Source organism: Phalacrocorax aristotelis, chromosome 3 (assembly GCF_949628215.1).
Source record: "Phalacrocorax aristotelis chromosome 3, bGulAri2.1, whole genome shotgun sequence".
Lineage (NCBI taxonomy): Eukaryota > Metazoa > Chordata > Aves > Suliformes > Phalacrocoracidae > Phalacrocorax > Phalacrocorax aristotelis.
This window is the reverse complement of record NC_134278.1, coordinates 10359931-10386852: the sequence shown is the minus strand read 5'-3', so window position 1 is coordinate 10386852 and position 26922 is coordinate 10359931. Positions and strand designations below refer to the sequence as shown.

Genomic DNA, 26922 nt, shown 5'->3' with positions numbered 1-26922 from the left:
GGTTTTTCACAGTATGCCATTAGTTATACATATATCTATACATATGTATATCTATACATATACATATATCTAGTTGCTAGCCTTTGGAGTGACTGACTGAGACTCTGATAATATTTTATGAAAAAATGCTGCTGACAATAAAAGAAGTGTAATCTAATGTGAACGTTAAATAGAACTTCATTCGCAAAGTTCTGGAAAAAAAAATCTGAAAAAAACCAGTATACAGTACTTCCCCCGAAATTGTGCATAATGAACTTTAATGCCTTACCATTCAAGTCATATTCCAGGAACTGCAATGTTGAGCTGCAGGTAGAGTCAATGGACTGTTCGAAAGAGTCCTTTTTGTTTGTTAAGTCTGTTCTCCAGGTGACATTGTACAAAGGAGAAGCAACTTTGAAAGAGCCAGTCAAGGCACCAAATGATGGGATGTAGATTCCAGCAGGCAGGGATATTTTGAGAGGTGGAATCTCAATTTTCTGTTCAGGAATTGTAATTGTAGGCAGATCAAAATCCGCAATCTTATTAGCTACTTCATCCAGATCTACATGGAAACTGCCAAGAGAAACACTCTTTGGAAGAGAGAATTGAGACACAGTTATTTGGTATTCAGGTATTGTCACCTCAAAATATGGTATTTTATATTCTTCTAATGTAATATAATTGGCTCCTACATCCACTTTGGGGAATCTTAGTTTTGGCAGCGTGGGAAAATTGACATCGAATGGCATTGTTTTTAGTGTCTGTGGAATTTTTACATTGCGCAAGTCAATGGTGTATGCTGGGACCTGGAGAGTGGTAAAAGGAACTCTGAACTCTGGAGTGCTGAGAACAGGGCTTGGAACCTTTAAGTGTAACTCAGGAATACTGAAAGTGAAGCCATCAGTCAGCTTATTCACAGGTAAGGGGAAAAAGTAACCATCATCACTCTTTGTGTATACGAGGGATGCTGAACCATTTAAGTACTGTTTTCTGTCAGTGCTGGTAGTGACATCCAACTTCAAGATATCCCATAAGCTCTTCTCAGCAACAGGACACTTTATGTTTTTGAGGAAGTCCATGTATCCTTCCAAAGATCCAGAAATATCAAACTTTGCCTTTGATTTGTCATTTGATATGTGCATATCATGACTGAGAGATAATGACTGAATGTGGCCTTCACCCTTCCAGCCAACTTTCTGGTTTGCAGTACTGATTTTCACTATGACAACTTGATTAACTGAGGCTGTGTCCAGGAAGCAATTTGGCTGAGAGGCTTGAATCTGAAGATCTGCTGATATACCCCAAGGAGCCAGCTCCAAGGTTGCTTTGCATCTCTGAGCCCCTGTTGTTGTGAAGAGAGGTGTATATCGTGCATAATTCTTCCCATTGTGCTCCCAGACTGCATAAACACGACGGGTGGATGCTTCAACTGCAAGTATTTCTTTCATTTCACTGTTCCAGAGTCCATCTGCTTTCGAGTGGGCCTCAAGCTTGAGAGATGACCGAGCTCCATTAGCATTCAGATAGGTGTTTGCCTCATGGTCGAGACTTCCAGAAAATGCATTTCCAGTGTAAAATACTCCATCAATATCCCCACTTGTAGACGTTTCTACTGATATGTAAGATGTAAGACTCTCTAAAGCAAGTTTGTGAGCAATTCTTCCCTTAGCACTGGTGCCATATTTTGGAGTATTAAAATCATACATTAATTTTAGCCCTGAGGAAAGAGTGGGTTTAGACTTAGTATTTCCAGAAAGTTCTTGGCTGAAATTAATTTTCAAAACTGGTGTGTTGATTTCTGCATTTGTTGCCACTGAAGCTTCCATGTTCCTCTTTGTCAGACTAATAGTGCTGTCATGATTTCCTCCTAGAAATTTGTTATTATTCAGGGACAATGCTGTGGCGAGCTTCAACCCTCTTTTTCTTGTCAAACTTGTTGAACCATCCAGCCTAAACTGCAGTGCATCAATGACAGAAGATGATGAGACACTGAGTTGCCCAGCAATATCTGACTGATTGAACAGGCCAGCATTTGCAGTTAAAGTGATCACACTGGATTTAAATGAGAAGTCGTAAGTGATGTTTCCCATGGCAGGAATTAAGATGTGATTTGACGGGCTGTTGATTCTGAACCTAGGAAGCTTTAGAGTGCGTAGATCCTGTGGGACATGAAGGACTGGAAGCTCCAGAGAAGGTAAGACTAGTGTGTAAGATGGTACTGAAAAGCCAATAAATGGGACTGTGAATCCTGTTGTGCTTATTTCTTTTGGGAGCATGTAACCAAAGGCTGGCATCTCAGCAGTAAAAGGAGAAACCTCAATATTCACAACTGGAATGGTGTAGCCTGGAATCCTGAAGGTCCGCGGTAGTTTGTTCAGTGTTGTCTGTATTTTGTATTTGTCAAATTTTGTTTTGGCTTCATTATATGACTTTGTGAGAAAATCCAAAGCGGCATTTCTTCCTCTCTCAAAATGCTTGTTGAAGAAACTGATGTATTTATTAAGTGCTTCGTGCACTGTTGCTAAAGGAATGGGGATTACGTGCATGTCTTTGTTTTTCTCATACCGAGCATTCAAATTTAAATCAAAGGATTGTCTTGTTGTCTTCAATAAATCCTTCAGGCCTACCTGTTCCCACAGTGAATAATCTTTCAGCTGAGGGGTTTTGATTTCAGTGTAGGGAATCTGAAACTGAGGAATGGTTAGAGGAATATTTAGGAAGTCCAGGTTGGCATCTCCATTCATTTCAGCATGAGCTTCAATTCTGTCATCATTGTTGCCAGCAGACATATTATGGGAATATCTGTACTGATTGAACCTGCCACTAGCTTGCCAGCTGAGCTGCTGAACAGAGGAACTGAGTGCAAAACGGTAGTTATTCAGGAAGTCAATTTTGCCAGTCAGTTTCATTGGGAAGCTGATTTTCACATTTCCATCATTGTTTGTTAACAGACGAATTTCAAAAGGCTGTGCCAAGAAGGAAACCTCATTATTTACGGTTCCAGTAATCCGTCCATTGAGCCGAGCATTGTGGGAGCTTGTGAATTCTACTTTCAATCCTCCAAGCTGTCCTGTGCCTTTTAGATTCAGAACACTACGTCCCACACGCTGTGACTCAATTTCAGACTGAATCTGAAGTGTTGCGTAGTTTAGGAAACCACATTCATATCTGACAGCTTGGTTGACTTTCAGGTACTTATCATTTATTCTGTTGTTGGCTGAAAATGTAATAATGGGGCCCTCAATCCTGAAAATGGCATGTGAATCATGAGTGCCTTCATCAGAGAAATTAGGAGAAGCCCATTTCCAGTTTCCTTTACCAGTAGAGGTAAATGATGTGTGTCCTGCTTCTACCTCTGCTGTCATATTATGGACCAGATCAGCCTGGCTGGAGAAATCAGCTTGTGGAATATTCAGTCTGTGGGAATATGCCACTCCACTCTTCATCCATATTTTCCTTTGCAGTTTGACCATTAAATTATTCTGTAGTTCTACTGAATTTTTCGTTGTATGTAAGTTCACTCTAGTTGAAGCTTCACCTTCTACCAAAGTCCCTAAAAATACCACTTCACTGGTGTGTTCAACTTTAAGGTACCTGTGGTTGATCTTCATGGAATTTTTAAGGTTCAGCTGCTTCATCTCAGGGGCCAAGAGACGTAAATCTGCAACACCACTAAAAACTAGGAAGTCTAACTTGGACGTTGTTTGAGCTGAAATGGAGGTCACGAAATCTGGACTGTTTGCAGATTTTGTTGTATTATGAACCTCAGCTTGTGCAGACAGTGTAAAGAATGGAGAGGAGACTCTGAAAACACCAGACAATTTGCCAAATGTAGGGAGAGTCACAGTATGTGGGATACGTGGAAGCTGGAACTCTGGTATCTTCATGTTAGGAATCTGGAGCTCATTTAGATTTAGCTTTGGAACCAATAATTCTGGTATTTGAAGCTGAGGCATTCGTATTTCTGGGAAAGAAACGCTGGAAAAAGGCATATCTCTCATCTTCAGATCTTTAAAATATGAATCAACTGCTGGCAACTGAAATTCACCAGATATGAGTTCGTCTATTGTTCTCACAATCTGAAGTTTAATCTCATTCAAGTCAATTGTATAGGAAGGAACTTTAAAGGTATTTAGAACTGTAAATTCTGGGGTAGTAAATTTCACTGGGATTTTCATGTCCTTTAGTCTCTTAATATTTATCTCATAGGAGGGGAAATGCAGATCAGTCAGTGGAATAATGAAGTCTGGTGTTTGAAATGTTGCTTCCCGAAGACTTCGGAGACTAACCTCAAAGGCAGGTATAGTGACTATAACAGTTCTGATTGCGGGGACTTTAAATCCTGTTTCAACAAACTGGTTTAAATTTTCAGCCCAATTTTTTAGATCATACTTTTCAGCCAAAGCAACCATTTTCTTAAAAGCTATGTTCCACTGGTCAGAAATGTATGTAACGACAGAGTTATAGAATTGGCTTATCTTCTGAAGATACCACTGGAATTCCTGGGAAATATCCATTTCAGAAATCCTGTCTCGCAGGTCATCCAGATGTTCATTTACTTTGGCTTTCAGATTAGCAAATGTTGTTGAGTTTATGAGCTCCTTGAACCAGTTAATTATTGCAGCAAGCTTTGTGTCCCTTAGTTGTTCCATGTATTTTGAAATCACAGCTCTAAAATCTTTCATATACTGTTTCAGTGCTTCTGCTTTCTGTGGAAGTTCTAGATTTCTGAGTTCCTCATTTATTTTCTGGGTCACTTCTCGGATTTTGTTATTTGTGTCATCAACAAACCGGTTATAGTCAAAAGACTTGAGCATTCTAATAACCATATCAAGGAACTTATTGACTTCCTTTATCATCGTTTCATAATCAAAGGTTTGCACTTTCTTAACAGCATCATCAATAAAAGCAACAACTTTATCAAAGCATGACTTTACATCAATATTCTTCAGGTAAATGGTCAGTCTCTGGACAGTTTCTTTTATTCTGTACTGGTTCAGCAGTTCTATCATTCTGTCTATTAAAAAATATACCTGCTTATCAATTTCATATTTTACAATTAGTTTGTGCACATGACCTTGGAAAGCGCTGATCTTCTCAGATACTTCATACTCCTCCATCCAATTTAGAATAAAGTCTTTGATTTGCTTAAGAACTTCATTAATTTTTTCAATTGGTAATGAATGCTTCAATTTTTCTAGAAGTTCTTTAGCATCAAACATTTTAATCTGCTGTTTAAATTTTTCTGCAATGTGTCTGAAATCAATATTCTGAATCTGAATCTTGAGTTGTTCTATGTTTTCCTGTATCCTAGCTGTAATCCTGTACTCATCATCTAAGTTTTTAATATAAGCCAAAGTGCTGCTTCCAATTGTGCTAGGATAATATTGGCAAAAAAAAAATTGCAATTTTTGAATAATTTCAACTACTGTCATTCTTATCTTATATTTGCTATCCAGAGCTGTCATTGTTTCAACTATGTGGTCAAGAAGCTGTGCAATAAGTGCTTCGATGTCATACTGCTCATAATGATCTTTGATGTATTGCTCAATTTGTATCAGATAGTCCTGCAGCTGAGACAGTATTTTCTGAAGATTGTCCACGGCTTTTTCCAGCATCATTTGGAGATCATCAGATGTTATACTGTAGTCTTTCGTGAAAGCAACCAAATTATTTTTCATGCTGCTAACTCTGCCTTTCATATCTAATTTGTCCATGTAATCATTAATGTGCTGTGGGAGCTTATCCAAAGCTGCCTTGTATTTTGTCAGATGTTGTTCTATGTTAATGTTCTTCAGGTAACTTTGTATGCCCTGCAGTATGGATAGAATGGTGCCTCTGATTTCTTCAAAGTAAACTGGCAAATGTTCCAAGAATGGTAGGTTAATAACATGAATATCTTTGTTTTTGTCATACTTCACAGAGCCAGAGATGCTGAATTCTTGAGGCTCTGACACACCACTCCGGAGGCCCAATGTGTCAATTAAATTAACTTCTTCAGATGTGAATGGTAGTGTGACTGATGTATCCATTACAGAGAGATCTGCCAAAGCTCTTCCACTAAGCTCCACACCAGTCTTTTCTGCATCATTGTAAACACTGAGCTCTTGTGAATATACATTATTGTTTAGCTGACTTTTCCATTTCCAAGCACTCGACTGCTCTGATGGAGTAAAAAGCACATGCACTTTGCTATCAAGCAGGGTAGTGTATCTTCCTCTAGACTTCAAGCTATGACTGGTAGATCCCCTGTAATCATGGGAGAAAGTAAAAGCAAGAGCCTCTGCTTTAAACAGGAATTTGCTGTAAAGGTCACCTGTGTGTTCACCCATAGCAATCAGCTTTCCGTTACCATTGGTATGTATGTCAGCAGTGATCGCAAATGGGGCCATAGTGGAACGCACAGTGTTGCTGAAACTGAGAGATTTGGAATTACAGTTTGTGTTCATAGTAACTGAGGAAGCAAGTCCTGCCACATTCAGATTAACTCTGTGACTCACAGCTGTGCCTTGAACATTTGCAACTGTATCGGTTTTAAAGTTTGCAGCTAGGTCAGCAAATGTCATGGTGTAGGTATGCCTTATTTCATCTGCTCCATAGGCTCCTCTGACATTGCCACCCAAGTTCAGCTTCAGAGGCTCGAGAAGTAGTTCTGCTTGGTTGGAAACTTCTGTTTTAATGTATTTAATATTATTGCTTAGTTTAGCTGTAAGCGAGCTAGGCTGCAGCTGTAGGTCAAAAACATGCTTGTGGAACTTGTCAAAGCTGAAGCTGTTGTCTAACTTCGAAGCAAATGTTAAGGATAAGCCAGGAATATTCAAATCATTTGTGTACTCCAACTTAATCTCTTTGAACGATCCTTGCAAATTATTTGAGAACTTGAGTCCTTCTCTATTGAGTCTGAAGTTTAAAACATGCTTATTATCCATACCCAGAACTGTACTCTGATATTCACTTCCCAGCGTTATTTCTGCTAGGCTCACTCTTCCACCTAGATTGAATTTTGCATTGTTTCTACCATAACGCCCAGAAGACGACAGTGACATGGAGCCTCCAGCAGTATCAAGTTTGGCATTCATTTCACTCTGCATTGTCCATGGACTAAACTGCACATTTGTGGTTGCGCTGCTGGCTAGACCGTACTGATTTATGTTGAGTGATGACTTATGTGCAGCTCGATTCCTTTGATCAGTTATAGAGATATCGGTGTTGAAAACAAGATCCTGGGAAATGAGAGAACCTGTGAACAAGGCATAACACTGGGTTTCCTTGTAAGTGGCTTGGTACTCAGATCGAAGTGCTGCCGTCTTCTTTGACAAAACTACTTCAAGCTTATTGACACCTGCAATGTGTTGATACCTCCCATTTGTTTCAGATGACATTTTCAGCTGGCTGTTTTCATACTTCAGTGAAGCTGTGTTCTTTAATAGTCCGCTTTGTACATCAGAAACTGAAGTAACAGTAAATAAATCATCATTGTATCTGCCAGATATCTGATTGGTAGCCTGAAGGTAAGAAGAATCAAACTTCAGATTTGATTTTCCTTCTAAAACCCGTCTCTTTTCATTGTATGAGCTTGACAGAGTGTAAATGCTTCTGGCAAAGACAGAAGCCACTTCCAGCTGCCCTTCCATCTTGACATTATTGATATTCACATTATTTGTCTTTTCAGAAACAATATCACCGGAAAGTGAAAGGTGAGGACCCAGAGTGCTGGATGCCATAAGCGATATGGTGTAGTTTGCAACTGGAGTAGGTTCATAACTCTTTGTCCTAGCCAACTTAAAAACTGATGTTAAGAGTCTGTGCTTCAGGTGATTTTCATATGCATAGGTGAATCCATTCCTATTATACGATGCCTCTCCAGAACCTGAAATGGGAAAAAGGAATCAAAAAATGTCAGTGGAATTTATACCTTTTTGTCTTTAAGACTTCGTCTGATGCCACTAAGTTTTTATGTTACTGCCTGAATTACAATTACTGTTGTTATATGATTTTGCTTCGAAGTCCAAAATGTTTTGGTAAATCCTGAATATTGCTATTAAAATTGTTATTATTTTGATATTTGGGGCTAAAGTTTTGAACTATGAATAAATTAAATCTCTACACTACTCTACTAAATATAATTATGCGAAATGACATGAAGTTATGTCATTATTTAAACTTAAATTAAGAAGAATACTCTCAAGAATAGCCCATATCTAACATTCATGGTTTTTAATGTTTTCTTCATCATGCATCATTTATGGTGGGGAGTTTAGAAAATACTGAAATTAGCTTGTCCTTTTGCAATCTGAGAACATAAACTGCAATTTTAGCGTAACTAACTTAAAAATAGTCTTAAAAAGTCGTAGGACCTATCCAGTCTGAGTCTGGGATAACTGCTATGTAGTTATGGCAGTATATGGACATATATAAATGATAAAAAAATTATATATGTGCGTATATATATAAAAATAAAGCAAGAAATAAACTGTGTGAGCATACCTATATATTCACCTGCACACCTGATTTTGAAAGCACTTGACTTGCCAGATACACAAGCGTTTGTAGAATCATGCCTTCAGTTTTGAAGGACTTTTTCTCCAGTAGGGAATATCTAGGAAAATATGGACCCTAAAAGTCTTTATTGAATTAAACTGACTTGACCTTTAGTGCCTGAATAAACAGACTCACATAATATCTTTAAAAACAAAGAGAAAGTGATTTGAGATTATACAACACCTTTCTTTAAATAAGTAACAGGAAAATGAATGTGCTGTACCTGATACATCGAAAATAAAGTCATTAAAATGGTTTTGCCAACATTGCAGTATTAGCACACATTCTTACCTTTCACACTGTAGGAAAGTAGCTCAAAAACTGAATCAGCGTTCGTGGTATAAGTAGTTCTTATGCTGGATGCTTTCTCTGTGGTGCTATTAGCCAAAGTGTATACTGCTGTCCAGTTGTAAAAGTTGCTGTACATATTAGCAGAGACCTCTAAAGAGCCAAGTAAAGGCACACGAAGAGGATAGGATTCTGGAACAGTAAATGTTGGGATTCTGTATTCCTGAGATGGCACACTTATTCCCATTGACTCCATTACCAGAGGAGGTGTTTTAACAGTCTGTGGCACTCTTATGTCACGGGATGATCTTCCACCAAATGGCAATGGGATATTAACTAGAAAACTGTTCTTATTTAAGCTGTATCTGATCCGGCCTTCACTAGAAAATAAAAATTACTCTATTAGAAACTGTAAGTCCATGAAGCACATACAGAAACTTCCACGATTCCTACTATTCCCATGATACTAAGCTTGCTTACATGCTTATATCAGTGTCCTGACTTCACGTTTAGAGAGAAATGTAATGATTATCTATTACCAAGAGGATTTTTTAAGCACTCATCTACCAGAATTTACTGAGAGCACTTTCAATATCAGTGAATTCTGTCAATGTTTTTCCCCTTATTTCATAATCATGGAGACTCATAGGTCAAGTAGTCCAGAAACACATTCTTTCTGTAAGAACTTGCATTAGAAGTCAAAGGTTCCTGATTCTTTGTTCAGAGCTTAACTAACTTCAGCTCACAGGTGGAGAGTGTCATTCAAGAGGCTAAATACACAATTGTTATAAATCTTGCATTTGATTTTCTACTCTGAGAATCCAAATCTGCTTTATGAACATTAATGAAAAGAGGTATTGGTATGAAAATGATCCTCAAGCTGAAGGAATTTGAATGAAAACAGCTGACATATAGGAAAAAAAAATCCTCCAAAAACACAGCCGCACTTGTGCAGTGTGGCACGCTGACTACCAGAAAAAGGCCATTATATTCTTCTTAAAAAAAGTGGTGCAATCTTATAGAAATGCATGAAAAGTCTTATTAGCATTAGGAGTTGTAAGAACCTAAATTATAAAGAACTTATCTTTCTGATGATAAGTGTTTCAAAAGTTTCATCCAAATATTCTGTATTTATTTTATTCTGAATAAAAATAAATAGAAATCTAACCATTTGACAAAGAACTTGGACTGGAAAAAATGGATTGTCAGCTGAAAAGCTCGTGGGCAAAAAGTGTCATTAAGAAAAGGCAAAACAGGAGGAAACTAGTCCTTAATTTGTGCATGAACAATAAGCTGGCAAAGATGTTTTTCTTGTTTCCCTAACTGGTCTTTTATATTACAAAATCTTCTTTTTTACACTTAAAGTTACATTCTAAGGTGAAAAGTAAGAGAACACTTTTGAAATTTGCTCCTTTATGTCAAATGGTTAAAAAAGCAACATCACAGAGCAGTAGAAATTCCTATTATTATTATAATGTGCAAAGAACATAGTAGAAAAATACAGTTTTTCCTTGCTTAGACTTAGCTAAGGAACATAATAGAAGAGATGTGTGTCATTAACATACAGTTTCATATTACCACAGTGAAAGATAGTACATGGAAAAACAGCTCTAAGAGAAATGAAATGCAAGACTCTTCTCCATCTGTTTTTGTAATCCAATCGTACACTAGCTTCTGTTGTCCTTTACATTCATTTCAGCCATCAATATTTCCCTAGCTCATGGGAAAAATATACAGACGTGTCTCTATTTAGCACAGTGGTAGCTGTGGGTATATTCTGAAGCAACACTGTTCCTTGAGTTCTTATGCACAGGTAGAGCAGCAATGTGATATCCACACTAAATGGTAAGAACTGTATGTACTAGGAACTGTAATGAGAGCAAATCCTGGCAGGTGCATGAGCATTTTAAAGTCTAGATCCACTCTTGATGACTTACAGTCTGATTTCCCAAAAATAGAAGAAATACATTATCTATCTGCCTTCCAGTCTCCTTTTTTGTTTGTCAAACCCTACTTTTTAGAAATTTTTAACATATTGGATGATTTATATCAAATTTGACAGAAGGATAAAAGCCTCAAGTGTAATTACATTCATCCAAGGTTTGTGAAACTCTCTTTTAGCTGGAGGAGATGGGCCCAAACTAGTGCAAGCATCCAGTCTGTATGTGTACAACCATGGCATGTGTTGCCTCTGAGCAAGTGACAGATGGACTTAGACATGGGAAGAGGTCAGGGTACTATACTGGTGGAGGTCAACCAGTCTGTGCAAGGGAATGGGAAGAACTGTCCAATAGGACTGCACAGGAAAAAAGTAGAGATATTAGGGTTATGGCCAAAGACAAAGGGTCTGTAGGGATGCAGGACACGAATGTATGGGAAACCTGGCTTCATTAGTTCTGTGGCTTAGAGTAAAGATTGTTGAACACTGTATTTTTGTTCAGTTCTCATTACTATAAACCACAATACTTTAGAATACATTGATACACTGCAGGAATGACTGTTCTGAAGTCAAATCTGTATTAAAGACATGCATCATTTCCTCCATATAATTTCAACCCTCTGGTCTTAATTTCTTTGCTATGATCCCAATTTTATTCTAATATTTACAGCAATTCCCTGCTGTTTTATAAAACAAACTAAAATAAAATAATACAAAAATATGAACAAATATCTATTTTCAGTTTCCTGTGTGACTGTCCCAATATCTTTCCCTACCTTTTCAGGAAAAATTCTTCAGGAATGGTGATAACAGGCAAGCTAATTTTCTGAACGTTCAGTTCCTGCAGTACACTTAGTTTGTCTTGCAGAGTCTGGGCATAGGGGACATCTTTTGATGCCTTTTGCAGCCAGGTGTTGGTTGCCTGCAATGAGGAGACAAGTTTTTCAAAGTGAATAACAAGTTTTAGGGCTTCCCAGTAAGTTATCTGAAAGCCATTGTAACTATCCACATACTGAACCCTAGGCATCTGATGAAGTGATCAGTTTGATTAAACTTGGAAATATACATCTCATTGAATCTGATGTGTGTTTTTACAAGTAGTTCCACTTTTGGCTTCCAAGGGGGAGGTGAGAATTCACCAGGACTATGTGGTCAAGCTGTAATATCTACTGTAGGTTGAAACATACCACGATAAATTGTGACACAATATGTCGCAGTGTCATATCTGTATGAGCCACTTTCCGATCCAGCAGTTCATTGGCATGCTTCTCTAAAGTTTTTGGGTAGTCTGAAAAGTCAACTGGGAAGCCAGAAGATATTTTTTTCACAGCAGCACTGGCACCTGAATTCCACTCTAGCTCAACTTTCTCAGAATCTGAAAATCATTAGTTTAAAAGAAAAGAGTAAAATTAGTAATATTCTATTTAGGGATATACAATGAACTAATGTAAAAAGATGGTTAAATTTATAGGTTATATATGTGGATTATGTTTTTGCTCTTACCATATCTGAGAAGAACTCTTCCTGAAATTGAGTTCCCAGGAGTTGTTGCAGTTGAGCTCATCTGAAGATATGCTTTGGTTGGTGAATAATTAACCAATGCTTCAGTTCCAAGTTCGGTTTGCAGGCGAGGAACAGAAATGGTGCCTCTTAACATTGCTTCTTCCATTCCAGCATATCTGTGAAAGCAAAAAGTACACGTGAATGTAAGACATTTTGCTCTGCTTTTTCACTTATGGTTCAGGAGCAATTTCTGCATTTAAATCTATAGTAAAAGCATAATCAGTGTTATGAAAAATAGACTGAATCAAACTTGTGAACTCTGTTACAATTCAGCAAAAGTTTTCAGCTTCTGCTAGTTACTTTGGGAAATTTATGGTAAATTATTAGAATTCTACTGTGCAGATATACACAGTAATAATTTTGTATTAATCTCATAATACTGAAATGGATGGAAATATGTACCTGTCTCGGTAAAGTTGTACCTGAACCAAATTCTGAACTCCTTACTCAAGCTGAATTCTTTACTAAGGATACAGACTGTGGCCATGAATCACACAGAAACAAAACACTTGACAAAATATATTATGCCACTGGGCTTCATTCTCCTTTATTCACATTTATTTTATATCTCTGTAACTTTGTTGACTTGAGCAAACTTCTAATATTATGTTAGTGCAAATGAAAGGGAATTGAGGTCCCTGACATCTGTCCAAAGCTCCCACTGATATCAGAGGCAATTCTGCATGAGCAGCAAAGACAAAGACTCCCCAGGGCACCATCAAGATCACAGAATTCCATGGAAAATTGAGGTTTATTAAAGAATGTGATCAGCTCATTTCACTATGGGCTTGTGAGGCAGACAATTTTAGAAACCCTGGCAGGCTGAACATTTTTGTTAGCTCCCCTGTAGATGTTCCCGGAAATATTCTCATCATGAAGCGTGGGAATTTTTACAGGAAGCTCTCAGTTATTTTTAGTTTTGTTGCTTACTGAGTGCCATTTGATTTCTTCATGGGGAGATATAATAACTTTTTTTAGAGCTGAACATACCCAGTAAAAGATAATACCTCTCAGAACAAACCTTGCCTTGTTTATATCCTTGGATTATCACACCTGCAATAACACTAGTACAATGCCATTCTTGTAGTCATGTCTGTGCAAACATGGAAGAACTAGCTCAAGGAACTTGTAATACAAATTAGATATATACGTATAGTAGGAAAGATCAGTTCGTGTATTAGATATATTTATTTGATGATACATGATGGATTGCAAATAAAATACTTCAAGGGTTTTCAAAGAGGGTTTGAATGACAAGTTTATATATCTCGCTATATAACCAATTTCTCCAAAATGGGATAAAATTTCCCAGAATTTTCTACCTTCAATAAAACCTTCAGATATCTTATTCAAAGGAATCTGTAAAATTCTAAGTGGTTTTCTGAGTTACCTTATATGGCCAGTAAGAGTAAGTTCAGAAATCTTCTTGTTATTAAAGTCTAAGACAAAGGCATATGCTTTCTTCCCAGGAATGGATTCATCAGTAATTCTGAAGTTTGTACCAAAGTCAACATCAACGTCTGGAATGTGGACATCACTGGTCAAAATCTTTCTGTCTCTGTTGTACCTGAAGGTCAGTGTGGCCTCATGCTGCTTTACACCTGGAAAATGCACCGTACTTTTGTTATTCGCAACTATGGAATCAGTTTGGACTTCTCAAAAAACGATCAACTGGAAATTATATCACCCTGAAGATCTAAAGCAACCTTTGATGAGTCTGAATCAGAAACTGTGTCATCTTTTTTCTCCTCATCTTCTAAACACACCATGGGCTGATCCACTAATCCTGTCACTACTTTTGTTACAAAAACTTGCCATCCCACTGATTCTCCCTTTGAAAAATTTGCTGTTTACGCAGTTCTTCTCAATTTGTACGCTTTACTTCCATATTTGATCAGAAATGGTATTTTTCTTTTGCTTATATAGAACACATTAACTTCCCCTCTTCCTTGGTTCCATTCACCAATGTTACACTTTTATTTAGATCATGGGGGAGCATTTTTGGGATACAAAATCAGTCTCTGATAATGAAAATCTTGCACTGGCATTGCATACAGGAAATTAAATGCGAGTTAAAGTGTTGGCCTGTTTGGGTGTGAAAATGGTATTCTATTCTATACTGTAAAGAATTCTATTATGATTTATTCATACAAATCTTTTTCCCATTAAATTACACAGCCCACAACTGAGGTAAACCATATTGCTTTTTCAGACTCTTACCTTCCACCTGGAGAGCAAACCTTAAGGTGTCTATCAGGTCATTTCCCTCTCTCTGCAGGTCATAGTTTGCACTTGCAGAGTATTCCTGCACTTCACCTGTGGACACTATTTCAACTTCAAATCTAAAGAAGGAGTAGACAAATGTCTTGTGAGTAACTATTTTGTCCATGACCACAAACAGAAGAGTACAGTTCTCAATAGCTCTCTTTCTGTGCTGCTCCTGCTAGGCTGTTTTTAAAGATTTTTAAAGGTAAGCTATATGTGAGAGTGTACTGTAGATACTAAGTCCTAAGACAGAAAGTTAGTTAACTCAAAATAAACATCGTTAAAGCTGATATGATTTACCTGGATTCTCCAGTCAGGGGATAATATGGAGCTGCCTCTGTCTCACTGGCATTAGAGTACAATAATCTCGTGCAGAAATTTAGACCAGCAATGAAAGGCTTGCAAGAAGTCCAGGTTTCTCGGTTCTCAATTAGAGGTGGAATCTCTTCAGTTTTGGCTAGAGACACCAAATTTAGCGTATTGCTGGAAGAGAAAAGTGAGCCATTTATTCCCAGGACAGGTGTTCAGACATTGTCTGATTAACAAGGTTATTTTCTGAATAAATATCGCTTATTAAGGTAGGGGCTTAATGAAATAACATTTGGTGGTTAAATGATCAAGTGGTATAAGTATCATTATTGGTAATTCTGTGTATTGAGCTATTTACCCTCTTAAAATTAATGTAAGTAGTTCATTTAAATCCACTCTAAAAATAGACATTGTTATTGTAATAAATTTATGTGAAAGAAAACAAAATAATAGAAATACTAAGAGTCTTGTTGAAAATTTCAGAAAATAGTGACAAATTAAGCCATGACTCCCATCCTCTTAATTCCATCACAATAAAAAACAAGAAGAGAAGGGAAGAACGTAGCCTTAAAAGTTCCCATTCAGTTCTCATTACCTGATACTGAGGAGCTTTGTTGGAGTCTTTGGAGCAGGAATGCTAAATTTCAGCTGTCCAGCTTTCATACTAACATGTGCTTCAATTCCAGACTCATGGAATATATTAGAATTCATCTCCACACCACTTTTAGCAAATTCAGGCATGTTTATTCCCAGGTGCGTTACAAACTCAATTGCTACTGAAGGTTTAGCAATGAGTTCTGCTTGCATCTATTTAATAAAAACAAAATAGTGTATTTATTTGCCCAATACACTTCTTACTGGTTTTATGAAACAAATGTAATATTCTTAATAATCTAGAGATAGGTTTTATATAAGTGATTTTGCTCCTCAAAAGATTTGATTCCCAAGTCACATAAGCAAAGGGACCACAGAAGCGGTAACTGTAATGTAACAACAAGATGGGTGCACCAAGGAACCTCATCTACTTTGATGTAAAAATGCTCATGCTTTAGAAAGATTTTGTACATGGAACTACTTGCATGTATTTTTAAATCTGAAGACAGGAGCCAGTTTTCCATTGTAAAAAAAAATAGCAATTTTCATTAAAAATGAGCAAACTATTTGACAAAAAAGAAATGTATCCAAGATTTGAATTTCCTTAACAGAAAACAGCTTATTTTCAAGCTTTTGGTTTGGCTGTTACAAAAAAAAAGGGACAGAATGCAAAATTCTGGAAAAGGTTCCAGAGGCAACTAAAAGGCAGTCAGTACTAAATTTGAGGACTGTTTTATTTTTATTTAAATTGTGTATATGGTGGAAAATTAAAAATTTAGGTGAACAGAAACTATTGAGAAATTTATATAAAATATTGACTAAATTAGAGCAAATAGTTATTAAAACTGTAACAAAGAATGGAAATATTTATTTTTTCTATTTTAACCAAAGAATTAATTTTGTGTTATGTGCTCTTTAATTGTTACAACTTTAAAATATTGTCTTTTGGATCAAAAAATGTCTCATTTAACTCAATTTTCATTATATCTTTTTAACTGAAAATCAAAATTTTCACTTTGAATTGGCCATATCAAAATTTGTTGCTAACTGTTTGGTTGGAACAGCAAATTCACATGCTGTAGATTTTGTATTATTCCTATTTGAGAGCAGGGAGAGAGACATAAACAGACATTAAAAAGATTATTTTTGAAAGGGTGATTAAAACGCCTTTAATTCATACATTTTATTGTCTCATACTTAATTTATTATACATATTACTTCTTACTTTAATGTAAATGCCATCCACAAATTAAATTAAGGCCTCTAGTAAGTAAAATTTTGTTTCATTTTAAGAGTATTTTGTAGTCTTTAAAATTCTGGTGCTACAGTTTTATTCTAAATGAGACTGTGATTATTAGGAGGAGACAAAATATAGACAGCTGTTGAGACTTACGCTTTTTTGATGAAGCTTCACAGCTACTTTGGCCCCAGGTGTCATTATTCCAGACAAAGCAAACTTCAGTTGCAAACCTGCTCCAGTTGGGAGCTCAAACTCATTGTCCATGAACATGTAGTGGACAAACAAATCCCTGTCAACACCTTTTGAGATGGCTTGTGCAATCTGTGAATCAAACAAGGAAATGAACACTTAACAAGTCTACACTTTGGAATATGTACGTTTCATACTTTAAAAATTGATCATGGGATTATTGTAAGTGTGTAATCCAAAAATGAATTTCATATAGAGAATCTAATTTCTACAGATTCCTTGCTTGAAAAAAATGCACTGAAGTCTCTTCATCAAAATCTCAGCTTTAAACAAATACTAGATGTTATCGCCTTCATTGATACAAACAAATCATCCACCCTGACATATACATACAAAGGTGAATCGGTTTTGACAGCATGTAACATTCTGGCTTCCCCAACATCAATGGCAAAGCATTTTTTTACTTTAGTGAAAGAAGGGTTTTACCAAATATTCCTAAACCATACTACATCTTCTTTCCTTTTTTTGACATGATGAATTATTGCTAAATATTAATCAATGTTTTCAAATTTAGAAATTTAGTAGTAAAACATAATGGTCAACACTAAGATTTTAGGCACTGTAGGTATCTCAATCATACAGTAACACCTGAACCTTCCCTTTTCCCTTCCTCTCACCCATCTTCCAGGAGGAATCCACCTGGTTACTGAGAAGACTTCATGGGTTTCTCAGACTCCTTCAGACTAAACCTGGATATTTTATTTAAACTATTTTATTTTTATTCTGGTATCAAATACCCATTCTTTACATAATAAAAAACCCACAACCTAAATCTTAAAAAAATCTTGTAGAAAAAAACACAAACTAATAATACACATTAGTGCATCAGAAACATACCATTTCAGGAATAGTCTGAAGAGTTTTAACGCTCTTTAAAACCATGCTTCCCAGCAATTTGAAATCATTGAGTTTCATGTACCCAAGTTCTTCTCCCAGGATTCTTAGATATGCTCTTCCTTCAGGAGCATCCTTGTTGCTCAATTCTTTTAGCAATTTTTCAAGGTTAAGCACTACTCCTTTCATGAAATCCTGAAAATTCAGTCAGAAAGTAGTAAAACAAACATAGGAGAAATCTGTAAGATCATATATCTAGAACAGTTACTTAGTGAATGTCAGCTGATTTGCATATGCACTTCTTACAGATTTGTCTCTAGACAAAGGCCCTTCCTACACACAATTATGAAAAAAACATTGTTAAATAGCATTGAGGATTTCTATTTTAGCTTGCCAGAAGAGGAGAAGACTTATATACAATAAAGAGGGAAGTGCTGTAATTATTGTGTGAAGATAGAAATGCCATGCTGCACAGAGAATGTTTTCATGCTGTACCTGATCCTGCTTGTCATCCTGGGAGTAACCAAAATAGTCAAAAAGTGCCTTGGAAACCTGCGCTGGCACTCTGCCGTCAACCCAGTACAAGGCCTTGCTTGCAGTGTCTGGGAAAAATCCCTTCTCTCCAAATAAAGCTTCCAGTGTTGGTTCAAACCCCTTTCCATCCAAGCCAAGCTGAAATGATCAGGACAATGCAATAACTGAGACAGTTTCCCCACTTCTTTGGAGCTTTACAACAAACAGACTTTCTGGGGAACAAATAATGCATTTTAAGTGTATCCTGCAAGTCTATGATTCTTAAGGGAAGATACAGAATACTAGGTGTTGCAATTAATTTTATCTCTCTGGTGAGGTCCAACAAAAAACCTATACATAGGCTGTATCTCACTTAAAATCTACCATGAGTACTTCAGTGTGCCAGTAATGATTCATTAGCATGAAGTCAATTTGTTACAGATGGGTTCATTTTACCCTAGCTGAGGCCTTTAATAACTCCAACAGGGTCGTCCATCCAGTCAGTGGCAAGTGACATCACATAACGGATGACTTGCTCTAAAGTCCATTGAGATCAAATGAAAGTCCCCTTGTAAGCATAGGGATCTTTAGATTTCTCCGAAAGCTTGTAAAAACAATACACTATTCAGAGAAAGTTGTTATAAGAAAACAGAAATGAGAAAGAGAAAAGCTGAATACTAGCAAAGTTTTTGATAATTGTTGTACCTCAAAGATATCGCTTGGGCTAAATCCATACACATTCAGGGTGGTTTTCAGCATAGTCTCTTTCGGAACATAGCTGTTTGGATCAAATACCACATTTCCCTCTACTTTGGCAGAGCTGGGATCAACTCCAGGTACAGAAACTCTTTTCGAAACCTGATAATTTTGTGAGAATTTTCTGAAATCTTTGGCTGTTGGAACCTGGTTTCCTTTCAGGGCTTCTTCAACTCGGCTTTTTAGACTAGGAAAGAGGACAGCAATGCAAGTGTGATTAGTATAAATCGCAAAAACTCATTTAGTCTTAGTTGAGGGACTTCTTGTGTCACCTGCAGACATTCATACAACTGAGGTGACTGTAAATGGCTAGCTCTCCGCATGTATTAACAGTAAAACTAACACTTAAGGGAAAGAGTGTAAGCTAGCACTGCTCTGACAAAGCCATCATTTTACTCAGCTGATGTGCTTGTTCAAATGAAGAAAACAATCAAGCAAACAAAAAAAAGCAAAAATTGCGCTGCTAAAAAACTACCACTGCAATTATGGTCAGAAATTTGTTCTTCCTAGGAGACTAGTATATAACTAAGTTTTACTTACTCTTCAATGCCTACTTCTTCAGAGTCTAGGATGTTGGCAACATGTGAAGCAATAAAGCTTTTCACTTGCTCGTTCTTCTCCTTTGTGAGGACTCTCAAAATCTTTGCAAGATCACTTGGGGAAGGATTTTTCATCAGCATGAGATAGGCTGCTAGGCGCTTGTCTGTGGGTGCATCCCCTTCTTGGAATGCTTTCAGAAGTGCTGAACGGTCCTGTATAAATGAAGAAAGGTTTGCATTGATGAGCTGGCTAGTAGATGGTATTGCTAAACTATTTTGGGAATATACAGGGGGAAATAATTTCCAGGATGTTATTTTTTCAGGACTGTATAACTATTTCTATACATTATTTCTATAACTGACCAAAAATTTTTCACTGAAGATATTTTGATAAAGTTTCTTTTGATAGAAAATGCCATAGAAATTATGGATTTATTAAAACTGATTTTCTTATCCTATATCTGCCAGGTTACTTTTTTTGTTTAGGATACCGACTTTTGATTGTCAGGAATCAGAAGTATCTGGTCTGCAGACAAATTCTCAAATTTTGGAAAAAAGATAATTTAATTTAGGAAAAGAAGGTGATCAAAATCTTCTACTGCAGGAAAATTCAAAACATTATTTGAAAATTAATAATAAAAAAATTAAATTCTTTAAATGAAACTGAATACGAGTATGTGAGCTCCAGGTGTTTCCAGGCTCCCAAGACTTGTTAAGCCTTGTCTGGAAACAAGAGCATGTCTCTTAGAGAACTTGTTGATAGAAAGTTGATAGCAACTTGTTGATATTGAAACTATTTCACTATACTAGGCTGAAGTGCTCTGTATAATGACACCTAGTCTGTAAGAGGTGCTTTAATGTCACTGTAATGTAAACATAAATCTAATCAGTATTGTTAATAACAAGGACAACAAAATGCCAGTATATATAGGGACCTGATTTTTTCTTAGTTGAATACACTTAAATCTGGAGCAATTTGTTAGTTAGAACCACCTTTAAATGAGTAGAACTTAATTTAAGACACACTAACAGGAACCGATCGAAACTTCCCATTTAAACGCAGACTATCTATACAAAGCAACTGCATCTCAAAGGATCAACACCCATTAAGCCCGAAGTCTGCAGAACTTCTCAGATATGTGTATGGAAACTAAACTAACTAAAGGAGTTCTAAAAAAACTGGAGACAGCTAAAAGGGAGATAGCAAAACTACGAAATAAGGGTAATGTTTTTACATATTCAGTAACTTCTGTGAACAGTCAAGGTGAACTGAAGACAGTTTATGCTGGTTCTCATGACCCAATTTACCTCTTCAGTAATAGTCATTTTCCTGAATGCCTGGATGGCTGCTTTCTGAACTGAAAGTGATGCAGCTTCATTTCTCATACATGTCTTAAGAAAAGATTTCAGGTTGGGTTTAGCTTTCTCCATTACTACACCCATGTTTCCAATAGCCTGTCAGTGATGAAAACACAGAAAGATGATAAAATTTTTTTCTCCAGCAAGAGAAGTAGAGTAATGTGTGTGCTACAATTTAAAATAATAGCCTGCATAAGGAAGGAGGGAAATAAAAATACCCGAAGTGTGAGGTACGTGAGTTCATCTTCCCCAGAACAATCAGTGCCAAGCAGTGATACCATGAAGTCTGCAACATCTGTTATTTCCTCTGTCACAATCATCTTCTCATTGTAGAACCTAAAGAAATAGAGAAACACATTAGAAACAAAAAGCCAAAATGGGAAATGCCTATTTCTTTTTCATTCCCAAAGAGCAAATTCATGAGAATAACAAAAAATCCTCAAGAAGTGACTACTTGTAGGATTTACTCTAAGCATTGTCATGTTTTCTTGAGGTTGCTTTGTACAATTACATGCTACCATTACTCACTTAGTAACAGAATGACTCAAGCCATAAAAAGAAGCTCTACTTGGCTGATACTGGGCCATGTTAAGAATTTCCCGTATTCTTTCTGGAGTTGGAGAAGGCAATAGTCCCAGGGTATATGTGACCAGATCTACCACAAGTGGATTCACGTTTCCAGTTCTCAGTATTTGAAGGACTGCACCATAGCACTCTGGAGTCCCGCACTGAGTCAGGGCCTGAACTGTGATGGAACTGAAAGGAAAGAGATTAATTTGATTAATTCCCTGTTTAAAGTTATCGCTGCGTGTTGCATTGACAGGTTTATTAAGGTCTTGTAGTATAAATGATGTATGCTTATGCATGACTGGAAGCAAATGATACAATTGCTAATCAAAAATAAGGTTCTTTACAATTTACGCTAATAGCATGATTAGCTATGCACAACAAGAAAGTATTAACAATACTACCGCTACACAGACGTATCTTTTTTTTCGTCATAACACTTTCCCAAAACGTTAAGTATTATAATATATTGAACCAGACTGAGGCTCTAGTCCCTCTACAGACTGAGGATATAAAGTATGTGCAAATTGACTAAAGTCCAGCTAGGACAGAAGAGTAAGGATGGGGAGTGGAGGGCAGGGTCAGACCAAAGAACTGTGCCCTCTCATTTCTCCAAAAATCTCATTTTCAAAACTGTGTTTTTTTGTTGTAAGTCAGACTTGGGAGTTTGGAATTACAGTCATCGTCCTTGAGCAAAACTGCGTGAAAGATATTTGACTATAGTAACATATCCACAGGATTGCGCTGGCATACACTCTTGGGATGGTGGTGGGGAGAAAAACCCTGTACTGGGCTGTGTTACACTCTAATTTTTAGTTCAGGTACTCCAATAAGTTCGGAAGATTTGATGGGGAATGATCAAAACAATATTAGTTCTTCATAGAAGGCTACGACTTTCAGATCTATTTGAATTCTTATACTGTTCTTGTATATTTAATGATGAAGTTCCAATTAACAACTGAGCATTTCTGATGGAAAAATATGAAATCCACAGGCTTTAACCCCTCTTCCTTATTTCTCTCTCTAGTTACTTCAGATGATACTTATCTTTCTGGAAGATACTCTTTACATCTAATTAACCTCTAATTAAAACCACCTGCAGCAAATAATCAACTTCAGAATGAATTTGCTACGGCATTGACATGTGGTGTACTTGCACAATGAGCTGTTGTAACGTACCTTGAAGTTTCCATCATCTTTGGTACAAGAGAGCCAAGAGTGCTGTTATGTAAACTTCTAAGTCCAGAAACAAATTTGTGAAAGAGTCTTGCTCTCTGCTGGTTCAGCTGGGAGGCTGTAAGTTTCTGCAGTTCCTGAAGGATTTTCAGAACAGCATCCCCCTGCCTGGGAAATTTGGTATCTGTACTTTCCAGTGCAAGTCCCTTCTCTTCTAGTTCATCTAGCAATTAAAAAAAATGTATTCTTTATGTCTTTATCAAGGAGCTACATTAATTTTTATCTTCTGTCATACATTCAGTATAAAATCTGTAGTTTATTTTATATGATAACTGTTGAAGTTTAACAGCTGAAAAATTTCTAAAAATAATGGAGTGGAATTTAAATGTAATTCTCCCAAAAGCTCCCAGCAATACCTAGTTGCGTAATTTTTTTTAAATTTTCATGAAGATGACTCCTTAACACCTTTATTATTAGCATTTAATAAATATATCTTAGGAGAAATATTATGACTAGGAATAACAACTGCAAGTCAAAAAAGCGTGTTTCAGGACCAAATATATAGTAATCATGGACTGTTTACATTTGGCAGCTGAAGCTAAAAGTTGAATAAGAAATTATGGTTCAGTAAAAAGGGTTCATTAAACTAATTTCCAACATGATTAAAATTACTTGCCGAGGAAATTATAAATTTTTATTTATAAAGAATGATTTCAAAATTAAAATGAAAAGACAAAGAATATGTAAAATTACAGCGGTTTTAAACTTTTCAGGTTCTCCCATTTTATACCCCAACATTTTTCCTGACTAAATTGATCAAATTTCATTAAAAAATATGAATTGTTTGGTTTCTTCAACTGCACCTTTAATGAATTGATTTACTGTTTACAAAAAAATTGTCCATGTACTTAACCTATATTTATATAAGTTCCCCGGTATTTGTATTATTGAGAATTGCAGCTATACCTCCATCAAAATTTCTGTTATTGATCTTTGGGGTATCTTCAAGTTTCAGTGTCTGGTTGACCTCTGTCATCACGCCATAGCGACTTCTAGCAAACAAAGAAAAATTCAGTGCTTTAGTTGGGTCTAAGTACGTTTGAGGGGTCTTGCCATGCCTCCTGCCTTCTTGAGAACAAAATGCAGATTTGGGGATAAGGTCAGGGCAGAATATGATACATCACCATTTAAAATGAGTATTTGTAAGTAAAGGGTAATCATAAATAAGCAACTTACTTGTATGAGGAAGGCAGAAACAGGTGTTTCTCACTGCAGACAGCATCTCTTATATGCCTTTTCTTTGCATCAATGTTGTAATGACAGAACTGAGTGCTCCTTAGAAGGGTAGATAATGGGATGTTCTGTACAATAAATAGTGTGGCAGTCAATTTACAGAATAGTATGGGAAACAAACATAGTTTTAAAGGCTGTTACAGTATTACTGTAATATCAACAGTTACAGCATATTGGAAACAAAGGTGCATAAATGGAATCACTCTCACATAAAGACAAAATTGTGCCAGCATCAATCTTTAGTGCTCTTCACAGGCAAAAAACCCACTGACATTTTTCCTCAGGCCTTACTGAAGTGCTTGGCTTAGTAGTTACTTCATCATTGAGCCCCTGCTGCATACTACAAAGGACTCCTTCATAGAAACCAGTTTGTAATTTTTACAGTAGTTCAGGCCCCTCATAACAGCTGATGCTCTTTTTATTTTCACTCTTATTATACAAATTGTAAAGATTCCTACGAGCTGTAGAAGTGGCAGAAATTAGACAATGTGTTTTCAGCTTGATATGAAATCCTAATTATTCTTTTTGAGGGAAAACACTCAAAACTACAGATGCCATGATACCAAGAAATCTGCCAATATTCATGCAAGGAACTGCGTTTGATCATTGTCAACTAACAGGTAGCCTGAACAGCATGTCAAACCATTTACCTCGGGGCATGTAGAGCCCTGTCCTCCTGCATATCATTAACACATCAGGCTTTTGGTGGACTACGTTTTACATGAAATTGCAATGTTGAAAATTTTGACCCACAAAACAAAAATTTTTGATATGATCTGATTGGTTATCATTTAATCAACAGTACTAACTCCATCTATGAAAAGCTCTCCTTTAAAAAAAATATGAGAAGAACATGACAGAAAGCAATTACACTCTTTCTCTGCATCTGTTTTTCTCTACTGCCTGCCAACAAAACCACAGTCTGATCTAATGCAAGGGTGCAGAAAATGTATTTAAACTTTTAGAAGATAAATTCAGAATTTAATTGTTGTAGTAGTTGTTTATCATTTTAAGTGATGCAGTGAAGAATGTTATATCACGTAGTTTTTAATGGTATACTTACCAGTCCCTTTACAATGGCAATAGGGCTGACATAATCTCTGATGGGACTGAAGTTGTCACAGGCTTTCAGGTCCCTGTTAATTGAAATATCTTCTGCAACATTTCCTTTTCTGGATTTGAATTCGACTTCACTGTCACACCTTCCGTACACAGTATCCTGGAAAGAAGAAAGAAATCAGTGACTCTGTTCATGCTGTCAGACTTTTTCTGATCCACCTGAAAGGCACCCTTTCTTATTTGATTTCCAGGTCTTTTGAAAATGATGTTCAGGAGTAATCTGCTACGTGAGATTTCTTCCATTTGTCAATGAAATAAAGTAAATGCTTTCAAAACACCTACCATTGAAATTGATTTCACATTTTCCACTGTTTCTGCTGGCACAAGTAGAGCTGAGATGATCCCTCTCTTGAGATTCAGTACATTCAGAGGTTCATCCTTCTCTGGATACAGCTTGACTTTTGTTCCATCCTGAAGGCTGAATTTTAGTTCATGCCTGCCCAAAAAAACCCCAACATTAGTATGAAACCACGTTAAAGCCACACAGTGAAGAACATGTGATTAATAAACTGCTGGGCTATAGCTAAAGCATCATGTTGGAATTGCACAAATTCAGACAGGAGATAAGTAAATTTTTAGAATGAGGTAATTATTAACTACTGCAATAGGCTACAAAATGATGGGAAGGACTCTCTAGTTAGTTGCAGTCATTAAATAAAACCTTGATTGTTTTCTAAAAAACATATTTTAACAAGTTCTCTCAAGTTGTTTTGAGATCTATGGCTTGTGAAACAACATGGAGTGGATACTGTGGCACTGAAACAAGCATGAAGGTGCACAGGTAAAACGTTCACTGACAAGCACCAGGGACTAGTTGGGTGGAGGGGGTAGTAGCAATATGTTGCAAAAGCAGATAAGTAAGGAAAAGATAAGTTGCATAGGTCATTAAAGATCTTGATAGTAAGTCTGGACTTCAGTCTCAAATGCCTTTCTATTGCACAGTCTTTGTACAATGTCAGCAAAGGAAAATTATCTTAAAATGGCTGCACACAACCACTTGAGAAGTTGCTTACAAGGAGGAACATTCCACTTGCAATAATCTTTTAGAGGGCTACCCAACAGTTTCCTGATGTAGGTAATATAAATGACAAAAACATTCCAGGTGAAAATTCTGGATGGAAAAAAACCTTCCCTACTAGCAACAGAGAACTGTACCAAGTTAGCCCTAAATTATATCAGGGAGAGTTTTCTGTGGAACCAGCTTATACATCTACCCTGTTACCATGAAATGTGTTCTATGTCTGGAAGAACATAGACAGGGTACACTGTAACACTGCAGCCTGTTCCAGGTTAAGGCTACAAGTATTGATGATAATTGATATTGCCTACTTGGACATGGCATTTGCGAAGTCCTCAGAGTTCTTTGACTTTTTCAGCATGGCCCTTCCCTCAGCGTCAACACCAAATGTCTCCCTCAGGGAGCAATGCATTGTCCTCAGGATGAAGTGGCACAGCTGTGGTACCTCCAGTTCAACCTGAAAACACAAATATGATGTGTTTATCCTTTTTTCATCATGTTTCCAGGATCATCCGGTTACAGATTTGAAAATACAGTATCCCTTGGTTTTTGTAAAGTGTGACAATCACCCTGCTAGCAGCTGTTGGGAAAGATTCCAAAGTACAATAAATAGCTTAAGGTAACTTAAGGGAGAAGATACAAAAACAGGTATTTGCTTGGCTAATGGCACAGAGGACACTATACACATGGTAAACAAGCCACACAGGTTCTGAAAATGTATAGTACTAGAAGAACTGTATGATAACTTGAGTCATTACACTGATGAATGTTCAGAACAGTG

The 26922-nt window shown here is 36.7% G+C and overlaps 1 protein-coding gene across 2 annotated transcripts in view; it reads right to left on the bottom strand.

The window, feature by feature from the left end:
• The window catches only part of APOB (apolipoprotein B), a 37775-nt gene that overhangs the window by 5678 nt on the left and 5175 nt on the right, over positions 1–26922 (bottom strand). For both annotated transcript variants that reach the window (XM_075086715.1, XM_075086716.1), the window contains exons 4-26: positions 26453–26598; positions 25406–25559; positions 25068–25223; positions 23948–24072; positions 23678–23763; positions 22715–22934; positions 21497–21724; positions 21187–21304; positions 20918–21064; positions 19611–19822; positions 19020–19257; positions 18297–18473; positions 17805–17996; positions 16872–17039; positions 15480–15691; positions 14876–15058; positions 14531–14652; positions 13701–13911; positions 12251–12426; positions 11935–12122; positions 11524–11669; positions 8812–9188; positions 269–7849 (exon numbers count right to left, since the gene is read on the bottom strand). In XM_075086715.1, coding sequence (XP_074942816.1) covers positions 269–7849; positions 8812–9188; positions 11524–11669; positions 11935–12122; positions 12251–12426; positions 13701–13911; positions 14531–14652; positions 14876–15058; positions 15480–15691; positions 16872–17039; positions 17805–17996; positions 18297–18473; positions 19020–19257; positions 19611–19822; positions 20918–21064; positions 21187–21304; positions 21497–21724; positions 22715–22934; positions 23678–23763; positions 23948–24072; positions 25068–25223; positions 25406–25559; positions 26453–26598 — 11563 coding nt within the window. The remainder of the gene's footprint in view (positions 1–268; positions 7850–8811; positions 9189–11523; positions 11670–11934; positions 12123–12250; positions 12427–13700; positions 13912–14530; positions 14653–14875; positions 15059–15479; positions 15692–16871; positions 17040–17804; positions 17997–18296; positions 18474–19019; positions 19258–19610; positions 19823–20917; positions 21065–21186; positions 21305–21496; positions 21725–22714; positions 22935–23677; positions 23764–23947; positions 24073–25067; positions 25224–25405; positions 25560–26452; positions 26599–26922) is intronic.